This window comes from Dendrobates tinctorius, unplaced genomic scaffold, assembly GCF_039654945.1.
Source record: "Dendrobates tinctorius isolate UK_male_01 unplaced genomic scaffold, ASM3965494v1 ptg000250l, whole genome shotgun sequence".
Lineage (NCBI taxonomy): Eukaryota > Metazoa > Chordata > Amphibia > Anura > Dendrobatidae > Dendrobates > Dendrobates tinctorius.
The window spans coordinates 43,287,691-43,304,547 of NW_027361917.1; the positions used below are offsets into that span (position 1 = coordinate 43,287,691).

Here is a 16,857-nt window from a genome sequence, read left to right on the forward strand (position 1 = left end):
ACATACATACTGCATGCATGCTACATACATACTGCATGCTACATACATACTACATGCTACATACATACCACATATATACTACATACATACTACATGCATGCTACATACATACCACATACATACTACATACATACTACATGCATGCTACATACATAACACATATATACTACATGCATGCTACATACTACATGCTACATACATACTACATACATACTACATGCTACATGCATGCTACATACATACTACATGCTACATACATACTACATATATACTACATGCATGCTACATACATACTACATGCTACATACATACTACATATATACTACATGCATGCTACATACATACTACATACCACATACATACTACATACCACATACATACTACATATATACCACATACATACTACATATATACCACATACATACTACATATATACCACATACATACTACATATATACCACATACATACTACATATATACCACATACATACTACATATATACCACATACATACTACATATATACTACATGCATGCTACATACATACTGCATGCTACATGCATGCTACATACATACTACATACAATACATTCATACAATACATACATAGACATACAGTCCATATAACAGAGTAACATACTTACCAATACTTGTCACATTGTTCCCCGAAGCCATTGTCTTTTACGGAATAAATATTAACATAACAAACCACAAAAATACTCACCCACGATCCGAAGCAGTCCACGAGTGTGTCCCACGACGATCTTGGGTAGAGAACTGCAGCATCAGCTGATGCTGCCGTTCTCTACAGGCTGCAGGAATCCAATGACGGAAGGTAGGTATCCTTCCGCACTGTATTCCTCCACCACTTAAAAAAAAAAAGTCCCTAGTCTCACTTTATGCCATTGCTGTGTGGGAATTTCCCACGCAGCAATGGCATAAAGTGAGACTAGGGACTTTTTTTTTTTTAAGTGGCGGAGGAATACAGTGCGGAAGGATACCTACCTTCCGTCATTGGATTCCTGCAGCCCGTAGAGAACGGCAGCATCAGCTGATGCTGCAGTTCTCTACCCAAGATCGTCGTGGGACACACTCGTGGACTGCTTCGGATCGTGGGTGAGTATTTTTGTGGTTTGTTATGTTAATATTTATTCCGTAAAAGACAATGGCTTCGGGGAACAATGTGACAAGTATTGGTAAGTATGTTACTCTATGTTATATGTACTGTATGTCTATGTATGTATTGTATGTAGTATGTATGTAGTATATATGTGGTATGTATGTAGCATGTAGTATGTATGTAGTATGTATGTAGCATGCATGTAGCATGCAGTATGTATGTAGCATGCATGTAGTATATATGTAGTATGTATGTGGTATGTATGTGGTATGTAGTATGTATGTAGCATGCATGTAGTATGTATGTAGTATATATGTAGTATATATGTAGTATATATGTAGTATATATGTAGTATATATGTAGTATGTAGTATGTATGTAGCATGCATGTAGTATATATGTAGTATGTATGTAGCATGTAGTATGTATGTAGCATGCATGTAGTATGTATGTAGTATGTATGTAGTATGTATGTGGTATGTAGTATGTATGTAGCATGCATGTAGTATATATGTGTTATGTATGTAGCATGCATGTAGTATGTATGTAGTATGTATGTAGCATGCATGTAGTATGTATGTAGTATGTATGTAGTATGTATGTAGTATGTATGTAGCATGCATGTAGTATGTATGTAGTATATATGTGGTATGTATGTAGTATGTATGTAGCATGCAGTATGTATGTAGCATGCATGTAGTATATATGTAGTATGATTGTAGCATGTAGTATGTATGTAGCATGCATGTAGTATATATGTAGTATGTATGTAGCATGTAGTATGTATGTATGTAGCATGCATGTAGTATGTATGTAGTATTTTTTTTTTTTTTTTTTTTACATTTAACACATTAGCCGGATGATGGGACTACTACTGTCCCATCATTGGCTAATGTGTCAATCACTGTCATGGTAGCAGGCATCGCCAGATGGGACTTATAGTCCCATCGGACGATGCTTGCACAGACCCCCAGACATCAGCACAGCCCCCCAGCAGGCCGGCACAGCCCCCCGGCAGGCCGGTACAGACCCCCACAGGGTGCACAGACCACCGGCAGGCCGGCACAGCCCCCCGGCAGGCCGGTACAGACCCCGGGCAGTCCACACAGCCCCCCAGCAGGCCGGCAGAGACCCCCGGAAGGCCCGAAATGACGGCGCATCATGATGCGCACACACCGCGCATCATGATGACGTCATTTCGGCTGTCAATCAACTTTGAACTTCCGATTCCGACTTCCGATATTGAAAAAATATCGGAAGTCGGTATCGGAATTCCGATACAGCAAGTATCGGCCGATACCCGATACTTGCGGTATCGGAATGCTCAACACTAATCACCACATTTTGAGAGCTATAATTTTTCCATATTTTGGCCCACAGAGTCATGTGAGGTTTTTTTTTTTTTTTTTTGTGGGACGAGTTGACGTTTTTATTGGTACCATTTTCGGGCACATGACATTTTTTGATCGCTTTTTATTCTGATTTTTGGGAGGCAGAATGAACAAAAACAGTAATTCATTAGGGGGGAGGGGGCGTTTATACTGTTCCGCATGTGGTAAAGTTGATAAAGCGGTTTTATTCTTTGGGCCGGTACGATGACAGTGATACCTCATTTATATCTTTCTTTATGTTTTGGCACTTTTATACAATAAATACTATTTTACATAAAAAATAATTATTTTTGCATCCCTTTATTCTAAGAGCTATAACTTTATTTTTCCGATGGAGCTATACGGCAGCTCGTCTTTTGCGGGACAAGATGACTTTTTCAGTGGTACCAAGTTTATTTATATCCATCTTTTTGATCGCGTGTTATTCCACTTCTTGTTTGGCGGTATGATGATAAAGCATTGTTTCTTGCCTTTTTTTTTTTTAAATGGTGTTCACTAAAGGGGTTAACTACTGGGCCAGTATTGTAGGTTGGGTCGTTACGGACGCGGTGATACTAAATGTGTGTATTTTTATTGTCTAGATTTTTTTATTTAAATATTTATTTATTGATGGAATAAATATTGATTTTTAGAATTTTTTTTTATTATTTTATAAAATATTTTCACAATTATTTAAAAAAAAATTTTTTTAATTTAATTCTTACTTTTACACCTTTGTCCCACTATGGGACACTCATTTTGTGCAGGCTAATCGCTTCTATAGCATGCAGATCTGCATGCTATAGAAGCTGTCAGCACTGCAGCTTCTGTACACTGACCTGTGAGACTTCTTGACATGCACTGCGCATGACAGGAAGTTTCACAGCTCTGGAGACTCGGATGTCGTCATGACAACATTGGGCCTCCATGGCAGCGATCGGGACCCCGCGTCATGACGTGGCGTCTCCGATCCAAAGGCAGAGGGGCTGCCTGCTCCTGGAACGCTGCAATCATGTTTGATCGCAGTGTACCAGAGATTAAAGTGCCGGGTGTCAGCTGTGAGAATCAGTTGATAAGTGGCTGATAACATAAGACGTACTATTTTGTCCATGGTCATGGTCCATAGCCATAGGGACCCAGGGCACATGGACGGAATAGTATGTCAAAGGTCAGAAAGGGGTTAAAACAGTTTGTTGCTGCCAAAATATTAGTGTCATGGAAAGAAAAAGACACTTATGATTCCACTGCTCAGGGCGTCTTGGACACAGTTAGTGACTGCTCAGTCGTCTAATCTTGTGCAAGGGCGTGCTGAGCGGTCGATATTTTGATTGACAGCTCAGCTGTCCAATCTGAGACTAGTCGGTCGGTGCTCAGTCGTCTAATCTTGTGCAGGGGCGTGCTGAGCTGTTGGTATTTTGATTGACAGCTCAGCCGTCCAATCTGAGACTAGTCGGTGCTGTGGTTACTTCAGGTGTTCCTTGTCCTTAGTGACTATCCTGCTATTTAACGGAGATGTCAGTCATAGCTTTCAGCTCAGTGTGGTGTTTTCACTGTGCTTTGTGATCTGAACTCACACATCCTGATCTTTGTTGCCCGACCCTGGATTTGCCTATTGACTACCCGTTTGTATTACCCCTTTTGCCTTGACATACACTGACATTGGAATTCTGACTCTGGACTGTGATCTGACTACGCCTTTGTCTCTTCCCTCTGTTTATGACGTACCCTTTTAGCTCTTGACCTCGGACTCCTTGACTACCCTGGCTCACGGCTAGTCTGGGAGAATTGAGTCAGCATCACAGACATATTCACTTTAGCTGTTATTTACGGTTTATTCTTTGTTTTTCACTTATGCATCTCACTACACTAATATGCAAAAGTATTATGTATAGTAACAACAGACTTCTATGCTCCAGTGTGGGTTAACCACAATGGATAATTTCTTTTACCTGTTGTGTGTAGAGCTCAATCTTTGACTGCGCCTTTGGAGACAGTTCTATATCTGCAGCACCATACACCTTCTGGGCTATGGTTCTCATCTTTTCTACAATGGGGAGCTGAAAAACAGAAGCATATAAGAAGTGGTCAAGTTTGGCCAGGTGTCCTAGCTAAAATGACCTTAGTAGCAAGGCTAGCATTACCAAACAATTATATGTAACAAAACCTTGCAAAAGTTCACAGGTTTATTAGAAGCTGAGGAATCTGAAATACAGGGCTTGCTATGAGTGTCCAGAAATGGTGCTAAAAAATTGAAGTTGATAAACTAGGCAAGAGAGCAAAAGACCAAACAGAAGTTTCAATTCTTATTTAACAGTAAGCAACGTCGATATTGGAAAGTTAATTTAGTTACTGTGCATCAATAAGGCAAAAATCACCGAGATCTGGTCCATTTTTACAAATCAACCTTGAAGACCATACCAAAATGCTTGACATCAGCCAAGTGTAGATGGGGGCAAACACGGAGTATACTCTATTACAGCCTGCATTTCTACAAGAATTGGCCTGTGTCTGTTTTCAGAGTATGCAGAGGATGCCGCAGCAGAATTGCCCTTTGGTTAGCATTGTAAAACGGATCTAAGGTGTTGTAAAGGAAAATAAAATAATGAGTTGGTCTGTTCTGTGGAAGAGCCCATAAGGACTGATCTGCAGCACCATGAGAAAATGTTAAAACATGCCTTTTTCTGTACAATTTAAAACATGGCTGTTCAACAATTATGAGTAAGGGTTGCTAAACTGAAACTAGTAGTCTTATGGTTCCTTTATTTTTTTTTTATTGTACAGTATTAGTTATGTTTTAACATGTTTTCATTGGTTCCAGAGCCCAGTGCTCCTAGACCCTTGTAACATTTCTGACCTGGACACAAGCCTGGTGTGTTCCTACACTCCCTGCACCACACCCTAAGGCTGCGGATTTTGCTGCGGTTCCGCAGCGGTTTTGGCCGCTGCGGACCCGCAGCACTGCTGCGGTGTACAGTACCATGATTCCCTATGGGAATCAAAAACCGCAATGCAGACGGTGTGGAATTTTCCGCGCGGATTATCTGCGGTTTTCAATCTGCAGAAAGAATTGACATGTCAATTCTTTCTGCGGATTCTGCGGCGGTTTGCCATCTCCTCCATTGAGGAGATGAAAAACCGCAGAGCAATCCGCAGGTAAAACCGCAGAGCAATCCGCAGGTAAAACCGCAGGTCTTTTGACCTGCGGTTTCACCTGCGGATTTTACAAAATCCGCGCGGATGAATCCACACCTAATCCGCAGCGTGTGCACACAGCCTAAGCAAGGTCTACCAGGGGTTCCTATGTTTTCCCACTGAATTGTCCTCTGTGGAAGATGAGCGGATTCCTTTTTTGTTTCCCTTGGTATGTTCTATGCCTGGTATCTCATATCGGGTCACCATATTGGAGGAAAGAAGACCATGCAGCTAAGGCTTATTCCCCATTATTATTGTCAAAGCACTTCTGGAACACGATTAGGATTTTTTTTACCAACACTTTTTCACTTGTAGTAAAACTGCAACGTTCACGTGTAGTAAAATCTATGTAGTTTAAAATTACAATTGGAGTGGTAATAGTTTGTTATTAACAAAATAAAGAATGAACAAAAGACATATTTAAATCAAATTCAAGAACTACAGATATTCTGTGGATATAAGTCTTCACAAATCGCTGTGTCAGGCTTGATGTTGAGATCAGACCTCTGCGGGGGACCATAACATTGCTTCCATGATGCCTTATTCTTATTTACATTGAAGATTGTAGAACTCTCATGTCATTGGATGCATGTCCGGGGTTGTTTGGCTGCAAATTTATTCTGCAGCAGATCAGATGGATAAGAATGATGGATAAGTGTCTGCTTGTACTCCCTTGCAGTGGTCAGCCATGGAAACATTTGAAAGAAAAGTAAGCATGATCTGTCTTTAATCTGCTGCACTAAGCTTTCTTTGGCCAACTGCTGCATCTGTGGTCTTCAATGTTGCCCATTTCATGGTGTCGTCAATGCTGAGCGCTACAAGCAGATACTTATCCATCATGCAATAACATCAGAGGCATCAGATTGGATCCAAATTTATTCTGCACCAGGACAAGGGCTCCAAACATACAGCCAATGTCATTAAGAAATATCTTTAGCGTAAAGGAGAACAGGGAGTCCTGGAAGTGATATGGCTACCTCATCTTAACATCGAGTCTGTTTGGGACTACATGAAGAACTAAAACAATTTTTACAAGTTAGGAACAACCATCCTGAAAGGTTACAGCAACAATTTTTCTGTGTGCAAAAAGGGTGATTGATTCCATTTACATTTCTCTTCTGTCAATTAAAGATGACCTTTGACCACATTTTTCATGCTGAACTGGACACATGGTGTATCACTGGCTGCAGAGCAGAATACTTTTTTTTCTTAAAGGGAACCTGTCACCAGGTTTAGCCGATATGAGTTATAGCCACTGCCTTTCAGGGCTTATCTACAGCATTCTATAATGCTGTAGATAATATACATATAATGTGTAATATACATGAGGTTCTTAGTTTAACATTCTGACCAGACTGTATGAAGCCCACTCCATGTCACAGATGTTGCAGTGCTTGATGCATGGCGCCTCTTTCCAGGCTATAAAAAGATAGGGGCCACAGAGGCTCGCCGTGAAGTGGCAGTGGGCTTCATACAGTCTGATCAGAATGTTATACTAAGACCCTCATGTTCAGTGTTGTAAGCGGCATTAGATTAACGTATGATTTTTGGATGTGGGGTCCATATCTTTTTCTACAGTTCAGCATATTGCATGGTCTGTCCCCTCTATTCACTAGAATCAGCACTCCTTCCATTTCACACAGGCATTTTTTTTAATTAGCAGGAGACTGCTAGAGGGGTTCCACCTATTTTGGCTCTCAGTCTGAGGCCTCTTTCACACATCAGTATTATTGATCAGTATTTCATCAATATTTGTATGCCAAAACCAGGAATGTCTCCAAAATAAAGAACAGGAATCAGTCTTTCAATTATATTGTTTTCTCGGTAAGTTCCATTCCTGGCTTTGGCATACAAACACTGATGCAAAATACTGACCAAATACTGATGTGTGAATGAGCCTTGAGAGAGTGTGGAAGAAGGGTTTCTTGGCTCCTATCACTAGGTGTTAGTGCTGTGTGGCGGCCATTGTTGCTGTGATTTTGTAACTGTGAGGCAGTGTGGCTTGGAGTCATTGGGACTCTGTATAACGTATAATTTTTGGATGTGCGGTCCAAATCCTTTTCTACACAGTTTAGCATACATACACACACAGGTCTGTCTTTGGAGATCAGTGCTGGTAAAATGCATATATAAACCTACAAGCAATTTAAAAGTAAATTTATTGTGTCATTGTCCCTTAATGGGGCTGCATCTGCTGGAAAGCAGCGTAACTTTAGATATCTATAATGAAAACACACCTTTCTTGTACAAGGTCACGAAAAGTATTAACTGTACCAAATGCAGAGACAACATCTCACATGATTCCCCACATCTGCTGTGTGGGAAAGCAGCAGAGATTAGTAAGAGCCCCTTGTATTAGAAGCAAGGGAAGTTCATCCTGACATAACCGTCATGTGTGAGCTTCTCAAGCAATACTAAAATTAAATATTTAACCTTCAAACTGCCTCTGATATCGCCACGAGGAACATCTGCTCACTTTAGGTGGGCATTCATTAATGGGTACAACCGTGCAGCCATATATGGGGACTGGAAGCTAATAGGTCCTTTTAGAGCACATTTTTTGCCAGTAGGAGTAACAATAGTGAACCAGTTGTGAGATGATATCTCCCCAGTGTCTGCTGGCAGCTTTCACCATGTGCATCTTCCCATAACCAGACTTTTAAAATAGATGGCCTATCCTTAGGATGGGCGAACAATATTTAAGGATCCCATACTTGGCAACCACAGAGTTTTACACTGGTTTGTTCTTGACAAGCTCTACTATTTGTAGCAATTGTGCTTGGTATAGCAGTAGAACAAAAAGATTTGCAAAACTGCGATCCAGCAGCAGTGTTTTTTAGTCAATGGCTGCTGTTACAGAGCCCTGCGATCATCCTTCCTTATGCCGGCATCCCCTGTGCCATTCCTAAGTAGTAGATTCAGTGCTGTGCGCGCGTGACTTAATGCTGGATCCCTAAATCTTTCTATGCAACTCTATGTGGCAGCTTTTTCCTATTAAAGGAAAGTGGACACGTTGGAAAACGCCATTAACCTGCAGATATGGGTTATTCTTCGGATTAATATAGGTTCAAAGCTGCCCGATGCTGCACTGACAGCCCAGCTACCAAGAGAAAATTAACGATTCCTCCCAGCAGCCTCCGGCTTTCAGTGATAGAGACGCGGCTTCAGTCAACACTCCGCCCATAGTGAGCTGCATCTAGAACCACTTCCCCGGCACTGCCTGACAGCCGGCTCGGCAGTGAATCTGTGCAGACCCAGCTGCCAGCTGGCAGTCAGCACTGGTGTGCGCTCACAGTATAATGAGTGGTGACTGAAGCCGCGCCTCTGACTGAAAGCCCGAGTCTGCTGAGAGGAATAAAGTTAATTTTCTCATGGTAGCCAGGTTTTCAGTGCAGCTTTGGAACATTATTAACATCCAAACTAACCCCATTTCTGCAGGTTAATGGTATTTACGTTCCCTTTAATGTTTACATTGGAATTTACTTTACAGAGTATTCAAGAGCCCTTTCAAACGGCTGATTTGTGGTTGTGCAGAGTATGATCCCCACTTATCTAATAATCGCCTGTTTGAAGGACAAGCCTAGTTTAAAAGTCTGAATATGCATTTACCTACAATGCACCCAATGTGCTGTACCACACAAAGGCCACTCCATGGCAGTACTCAAGACAACAGTAATATTGTCATTAGGACCAGACTGAAACTATGCAAATGGTGATAAATTTGACTCAATTTATGTTCATAACAGTGTGTCGTAAAAATTAAAAAAAAAATCATTAAAAAAAAAAAAAAGTTTAGCTTAAAATCTTCATTTCTACAAGTTGTAGTAGGGGAAAAAAACAACGCAAAAAAACCCCCCCACTCCACAACTGTTACACAATTTTCCCCAATAAGAGGGTATATGTAATATTTGGGTGTAACATTTGTTTGAGCAAACAGCAGGACTCCAAAAATACCAAATGTTGAGCCTTTAATGTTTCAGAATAGTGGAAATCCCCAAGACGTGACGTAATTTTGCAAATGACAACCTAGAGAAACTCGGAGGTCAAGTGAATACCCAGACTCCACAGTTTTGCAGAAATTAGTTTGCATAAAGTAACCCCTTCCCAACATTGGATTTATTTGGGAAAGAATTCCCGCAAATACACACACCTGTATGTCCTGGTGATAGTGTGGGCACAGCAGCGGTGCTTGGCATGATCACAAGAGGGGCTCAGCTTAACCATTAGCCAAGCTCCACCAGCAAAACAGATTGTCCATGCCATCACCAAATCTGGCAGTTTTACCCGCTACATGCTGTGGTGAACAGATGCTGCATCTAGCTGGGTGTCACACAATGACATTCAGATCCATTAGGCTCAGTGGCCTGATAGACCAGTGATCAGACTATTTAGTGTTCAAATTCCATAGTGTGACTAAGTTTATAAAAAAAAAAAAAAGTTAAAATGTGATTTTTGCTCTTGAAGGCCTTTTTGAAGGTCATTAAGCTCATGTCGCTGTTCTCAAATCCTATCAACATGCACAACAAGACAGCAATTGAGGCTGGAATGGAGGTTTATCCTCTAACGATGAGTCCTATTTTGGCCTTTGATGCATTGATAGCCAGTGATTGGTCTAGAGACCACACCATGAAAAACACGGGTATTACATACCTGGTAATGTGTTTTTTCATGAGACATGACGGCACCACGAGAGAGGGGATCCGCCCAATGAGGACAGGAAACCTTCAAGATAAAAGGGGCAGCTCCTCTCTCCGCATCAGTTGTTTTACAGAGCATGAGAGGAACTCCGCAGGTTAGTGTACATATAAATAATACATCCTTTACACTACTAAATTTCTGACACCCAAGGGAGTGTATAATGCACCCAACTAATGATGTGATCAATAAGGAGAGAATATAAGGGTGCCGTAATGTCTCATGAAAAAACACATTACCAGGTATGTAATACCTGTGTTTTTCCATTCTACATGACAGCACCACGACAGAGTTACAGAGATTTGTATTTTCTTAGGGAGGGATCACTGCTTGTAACAATCTTCTCCCAAATATGAGATCAGAGGTAGCAAATAGGTCTAACCTATAATGTCTGACAAAGGTAGACGGAGCGGACCAAGTGGCCGCTTTACTGAATTGGTAAATGGGAGCGTCTGCTCTCTCCGTCCAGGAAGTCGTCACGGCCCTCGTGGAGTGGGCTTTTAGGCCTTCTGGAATAGCCCTGCCTGCACTGTTATCTGCTGGCATAATGACCTTTCTTACTCATCTAGCTATAGTTTGTCTAGAGGCTTTTAAGGCCCCCTGCTTTCTCCAAGGTCTCGTTACCTCCAAATACTGCAGGAGATATCTCCTCATATCTAGGCCATGAAGCCTCTCCTCCTTTTGGTCGTTAGGGTCAGGACAAAAGAGATGGTAAGGTTATCTCCTGAGCCCTATGGAATTTTGATATCACCTTGAGAAGGTATGCCGGATCTAATTTTTAACACAACAATATCATCTATGGCCCGAGTGTAGGGAGGGTCCTGTTGATAATGCGAGTAACTCCTCAACCTACTGGCCGACACGAGCGCCTTTAATAAGGCTGTTTAATGTTAGAATCCCCATCTAATGTTGTGTTTTTAAATGGCTCCAACGGACTCTGTCAAAGATGACAGGACTAAATTTAGATCCCAAGGAGGAGGAGTAGAGGACGGACAAAGTCAGCTCTAGTACACACCTGGATAAACCTGGCCACCCACCTATTGTTTGTCAGGTCGCAGCTGAATAAGGCTGACAGGGCTGAGACATGTACTTTGAGGGTACTGACAGCTAACCCCAATCCTAAACCTTTCTGCTGAAAATTCCAGTATTGCCAGTATCGGGACTTTCCCTTCCCGTATTAGGTCTGAGGTAGATAAGAATTTTCACATATCCTACAAAAAATTTTTTGTAGTCACTGGTTTTCAGCCACTGAGTAAGGTGGATATTAACGCTACTGAGAATCCCTTTTCCGCTAGTAGTGACCTTATAAATTTTAGGCTGTCAACTGCAGCCCAGATCTCTGAGGGACGCTGTGTTAGAGGGTCCTAGACCTCTGACACTGACATTACTCTCAGCCAATAGAACCATGGCCTCATCGGCCAAAAAAAGGGCTATCAAAATCACTCTAGCTCTGTCCTCCCTGATCTTCCTCAGAACCGCTGGTATGAGGCATATTGGAGGGAAGGCATACAGGAGACCTGATGTCCACTCTATCCTGAAGGTGTCTACTGACGATGGTCTGTCCGCTGGACTTAGGGAGCAGAATTTCTGAACCTTCCTGTTGGCTTTTTTGAGGCAGAGAGATCTATACTGGGTTTTTCCCACATGTGTCCTATCTGTTGAAAAACGGATTCTTTTTGGTACTATTTTCCTTGCCTGAAGTGGCTCCTGCTCAGACAGTCTGCCTTCAGGTTGTCTGTACCTCGGATATGCAGGGCCGATAATGAGAGGGACTGGTGTTCTGCCAGAGTCATGATCCGGCCTCAATGCTGTTTAGCGGAGGCCCTTTGACAAGAGCAGTCACCTTCAGCCTGAAAGGGCCGGTGATTATCTGCCTCAAGGACAGAGAACGGGTGTCTCCCTGGTGGTTTACCTATGCAATCACTGCTTAGTTGTCCTGATAGGACTCTCACATGGTGTCCACTTTAAGTGTGGCAACAATTCCTCTGGCGTTTTTTCGATTGTTAGGCGTTCTCAATGGTTCGTGGATAGATTCTTTTCCTCCTGGGCCCAGGAATCCTGGAGCCATAATGTGTCTAGGTGGGCTCCCCACCGCCAAGTACTAGTGTCCGCTGTGACCACCTTGGAGGCAGTGTGTGTGTGTGTGCCGGGTACTCCCCTCGGAGAGGACTATCTGTAACCACCACCTGAGTGACTGGAGTACAGAGTCCGGAAGGGTGAGCTTTTGTTCTAATCTTCCCTGCAGTTCACATATCTTTACAGTTCCTTTTTATGGAACTGGGCCCATTTCACTGTTGGTATGCCGGAGGGGAGGGACCCCAACACCAACATGGTCCTCCACAGAGCTAACTCTGGCTTTTTTTTATCTCCCCTGTCTTCCTCTGGGAGGTGATGCTCCTGCTCCACGGAGTTCACTGTTAACCTCAAAAATTTGTAGATCATTGCTGGTTCCAGTTTGGATTATTATTTATTTATTTTTTTTTTTGAGGTCCAGCTGCCATCCTAACATCTATAGCGTTTTCATCACTAATCTGACTTGATCTTGACAGTAAGGGCGATTTCTTCCTCATTATCGAGTAGTTGTCCCGATAGGGTATCATCAGACCATCTTTCCTTCTGAGGTGCGCTGTAATTTCTGCGATTTGCCTTTTTAAAACTTGAGGGCTATCACTACTGCACAGGGCAGGGCCCTGTATTGGAAGTGACACTACTGAGACCCATCCGGACTGTCACTGAGACGTATATGGCCTTATTGCCGGATCTGGTGATAACTGTTCATGAGATCTCGGAACTGTTATATAACATTCGAGGAAGGAGGAATTTTACTGCTCCTTATCGTCTCCACTGGGATTATCAGATACCTATTGAGGTCTTTTCAGAATTATAATTGACCTCCAGGAACTTATCTGGGCTTCTATAGAAATCTTTTCCAGGACATGTTTGTCTAGGAGTGAGGTTGTTTCCCCTTCCAGACTGTCTTTTTTGGAGAGGATTGCATATGTCCTCTTGGAAGCCACTGGTGGAACCTTAACTCTAGACCTGATCCCACAATTTGCCGCATCCAGGTGTTAGACTAGAACCTCTCCCAAGCTGGGAGGAAGTGCACCTGAGAATGCCTGTCACTGGAAGTGTTTTTTGGTGTCTTTGGAGGGTTTGCTAAAATAGATCCCTCTCCCACCTATGGACCTTTTGTCAGAGCTGTTTCTGTCTCGATCCTTATATTGCCATCTCCTGGATTTCCGGCCCTTCCGAAAGGAGTGCCGAAAGAGGCCTGAAGATGGCTGTCTTTTGGGAAAACTTTCTTTTTTGTTGTTGGTTTTCCCTCATACGTCATCCAATGTCTGACCAAAATAGGAAATTTCCTTCACACGGTAAAGGGCAGAGTTACATCTTTGCCTGGGTGTCCCCCAGCCAGCATTTAAGCCATCCTGCACAGCGTCCTACATTAGCTAAAGTTCTTTGTGCTTGCGGGCTGGTCTCCCCTTCCGGTCCCAGCCTCAAGCTGCATTGTGGACGCCACCTGACGTATGCAGTCACGCTCAGCCTAGAATGGCCGGTGACCTAATTTGCTGTATAGCCTTGCTGAATCCTGCTGAAGTTTCAGATAGGAACACTGCCGCTGCTCTTATGGCTGGGATTGCCTCTAGGATAGTCTCCCTGGGGATTCTTTGCTCTAGCTTATCTTCTATGTTATTGATCCATATCTTAAGGGATCTAACTACACCAGTGGCCGCGATGGCCGGTCTAAGTGTTTCAGCTGAGGTCTCCCAGGCTTGGTTTAAGACAATTATTTGTCTTTCTATCACAGGTTCTTTCAGGGAACCTAAATCCTTTAAGGAGCAGGGAGGACTTTCTGGCGACCTTTGATATTGCTACATCAGTTTCGAAGCCTCCTCCCAGGATGAGAATGCCTCTTCATCAAAAGGGTACCTCCTTCACAGGGAACTGATTATGGGACTTCTTCTCTGGTTTTTCCCATTCCCCTTTTAATGAGTCATTGCCAAAAATAGGGAAGACTTACATTTTTCCTCATACCAAGCTTGTCGAACAGAAGTTCTATGGCTTTTGCATCTACCAGCCCCACGGTAGGTCAGACTGCTTTAATAGGCTTGTCCGTACTGTATCCTCTACTAGGAACGTATCTTTCTCATCTGAGCTACCTTCTCAGTAGCGAGATTTAACAGAGGTCTCCTATGGTCTTCCTGAGACCAATGAGGGGTTGGTCTATCCCTTGCTTTGCTATCCATGTTTGTGGACTGCAAAGCCCTTCCTGATTGTAGACTTCTGACAATCAGGGATCTCCAGCTCTCAGCAGAGCGAGTGTCTCTTCCTCTACTGTTCTAACAGTACAGGTCTGACAGAACCCCTTATTCCTAAGGGACTTTTTTTTTTCCCATAAAGAATATTCCTTATTCCTAGTATTTAAATTACCCCTTTTTTAGGGACCTCCAATACTCTACCCCACCAGTGTATGTGAGAAGAGGGGAGAGAGGAGACGAGAGAGAGAGAGAGAGAGAGAGAGAGAGAGAGAGAGATAGAGAAAGAACAGACATTATCGTACTGGACTTTCTCGAAGCTCACTCACCACTCGGACGCTTCACAAGATGGGTACCGGATCTGGAGGCTGACCGGTCTGTACACATGACTCCCATCGGGACTGTGGACCCCTCCTTGTTAACACCATGACGATCCTCCTGTACGCTGTTGTGAACTCATTTTCTGGTCTACCAGTTGTGAGTTCTCCTTCCGGGCTCCCTCTGGTGGTAACAGGAGGTAGTGAGGTTGATTTATTTAGTAGAGATCTGCCACATGATGGTGAGGATAACGATTGGATCTCTGGAATCTCAGACTGGATTTAAGACAGCCGACGCCCTATTCTGGTGCTTCCTTCTGGCTTTTCAGGTCTTGGTTTTCAGCTCTTTTCCACTCATCTCAAGCTAAGTGTTTCTGCTAATGTTCACACTTGATTTTGTTGGTCTATTCAGTTTTTTGTGTGGTCAGCCAGCCCCGGCTGGGGCTATGCTGAATTTCCACTCATATTTATCTGTATTTGCCAATTTGCTTTTTGTCCCTTATTAGATTGGCCTCTTTTTTTGCTCTGTCTCAGAATATTTCAGAGTGCTGATATAGTGGGAGAAGTCTAGTGACTTCAGGGTTAATTTTGTTATCACAAGTGTTGGACATTATTTTTGTAGGGTTTTTTGGGCAGATTGCAGACAGTGTCTTTCCTTTCCTTTCTAGTTAGTTTGGGTCCCATCGTTTGCTCGCCTATTTTCCTGCAAGTGTTTGTGTTTTCATCTTGTTTCACCGTCAATACATGTGTGGGGGCTGTCTATTCCTTTGGGGTCTGCTCTGGGGCAGTTCGTTTTCCCCTTTTCTTGCTTTAGGCTTATTTAGTCCTTCGGCTGTGACGAGACGTCTAGATTCATCATAGGAACGCTCCACGGCTGCTGCTAGTTGTGTGATTAGGATCAGGGGTCTGCAATCTGCATAGTTACCAACCTCTCTGGTTTTCTGTAACTTAGCTGGTTTAGTTTTCCTCCTCGGTGACCCATTCATAACAGTACGCTGTCCGAGCGGCTTCCACTGTAGTTATGGCGCGTCTGGCTCCTCTCATCTGAGCGAGACCGCCACTAATGCATCTTCTGGCGCGGATGTAAGTGCTCTGGCAAAAAAGGCTCTCAATCTTAACAAGTTAGCTGCTGCCGCTTTCAGATGAGAACAGTCACATTCAACCTAGAATGGTTGGTGACCCCTGCCAGCACTTCTGGCAGCAATACCCCTTTTTTTTTTTAATCAACTGATCACATGGTTGATCCTGCACCTGCCGGTCACCTGCGCTTCCTGGGTGTTATCCACATGAGCACTACATCCGACTTGTTTGCACCCCCAGTACCACTACTGGTGTGTGCTGATCTCCTCCCCGTGCCTACCCCAGAGCGCGCCAGCCTTTCCCCCGGGTGCGCGCTCCCTTTCTACGCTCGGGGAGCCTTTCTGGCCAGTTCCTGGTGCGCGTCTCTGTCCTGCCACTATCGGGCGCGTCACTTCCGGTGCGCGCCCGGCTCCCGGCGTTCTTCTGATGCCCAGCTGCCATGACACCTGGCACCGCTGCCCCCTCCCTACCTGGACCTGCCCGGAGGGGGCGATAACGCTGCACCACCCCTGGCTACCAAGACGCCCGGTCACCTCCACCTCCTCCATACCTGTACTGGATTTTACCGGGAGGGAGAGATCACGCCGCTGGCCACCACTGATTCCTGCAGGTACTGCTTCTTCTTTATGGCCCAAATGGTGACCGGCGTCCTGGGCTCAACAGGGAGGGATTCCGAGAGGGTCCTCCGAGGAGTCTTACCTCTGCCAGGGCACCGATGTACCTCACAGGCTGCATGGTCACCACACGTCAACAGGGAGGGAGCACAAAAGTGGCCTCCATGAACTCCTATGGGGTATGTCGGCATCTGGGAAGGTACACCCAATGTGGTC

General features: G+C 43.7%; 1 protein-coding gene across 1 annotated transcript in view; it reads right to left on the bottom strand.

Moving 5' to 3' along the window:
• MTHFD1L (methylenetetrahydrofolate dehydrogenase (NADP+ dependent) 1 like) overlaps positions 1–16,857 on the bottom strand; it is a 346,407-nt gene that overhangs the window by 105,875 nt on the left and 223,675 nt on the right. Inside the window, exon 25 of the mRNA XM_073557652.1 lies at positions 4,437–4,544. Coding sequence (XP_073413753.1) covers positions 4,437–4,544 — 108 coding nt within the window. The remainder of the gene's footprint in view (positions 1–4,436; positions 4,545–16,857) is intronic.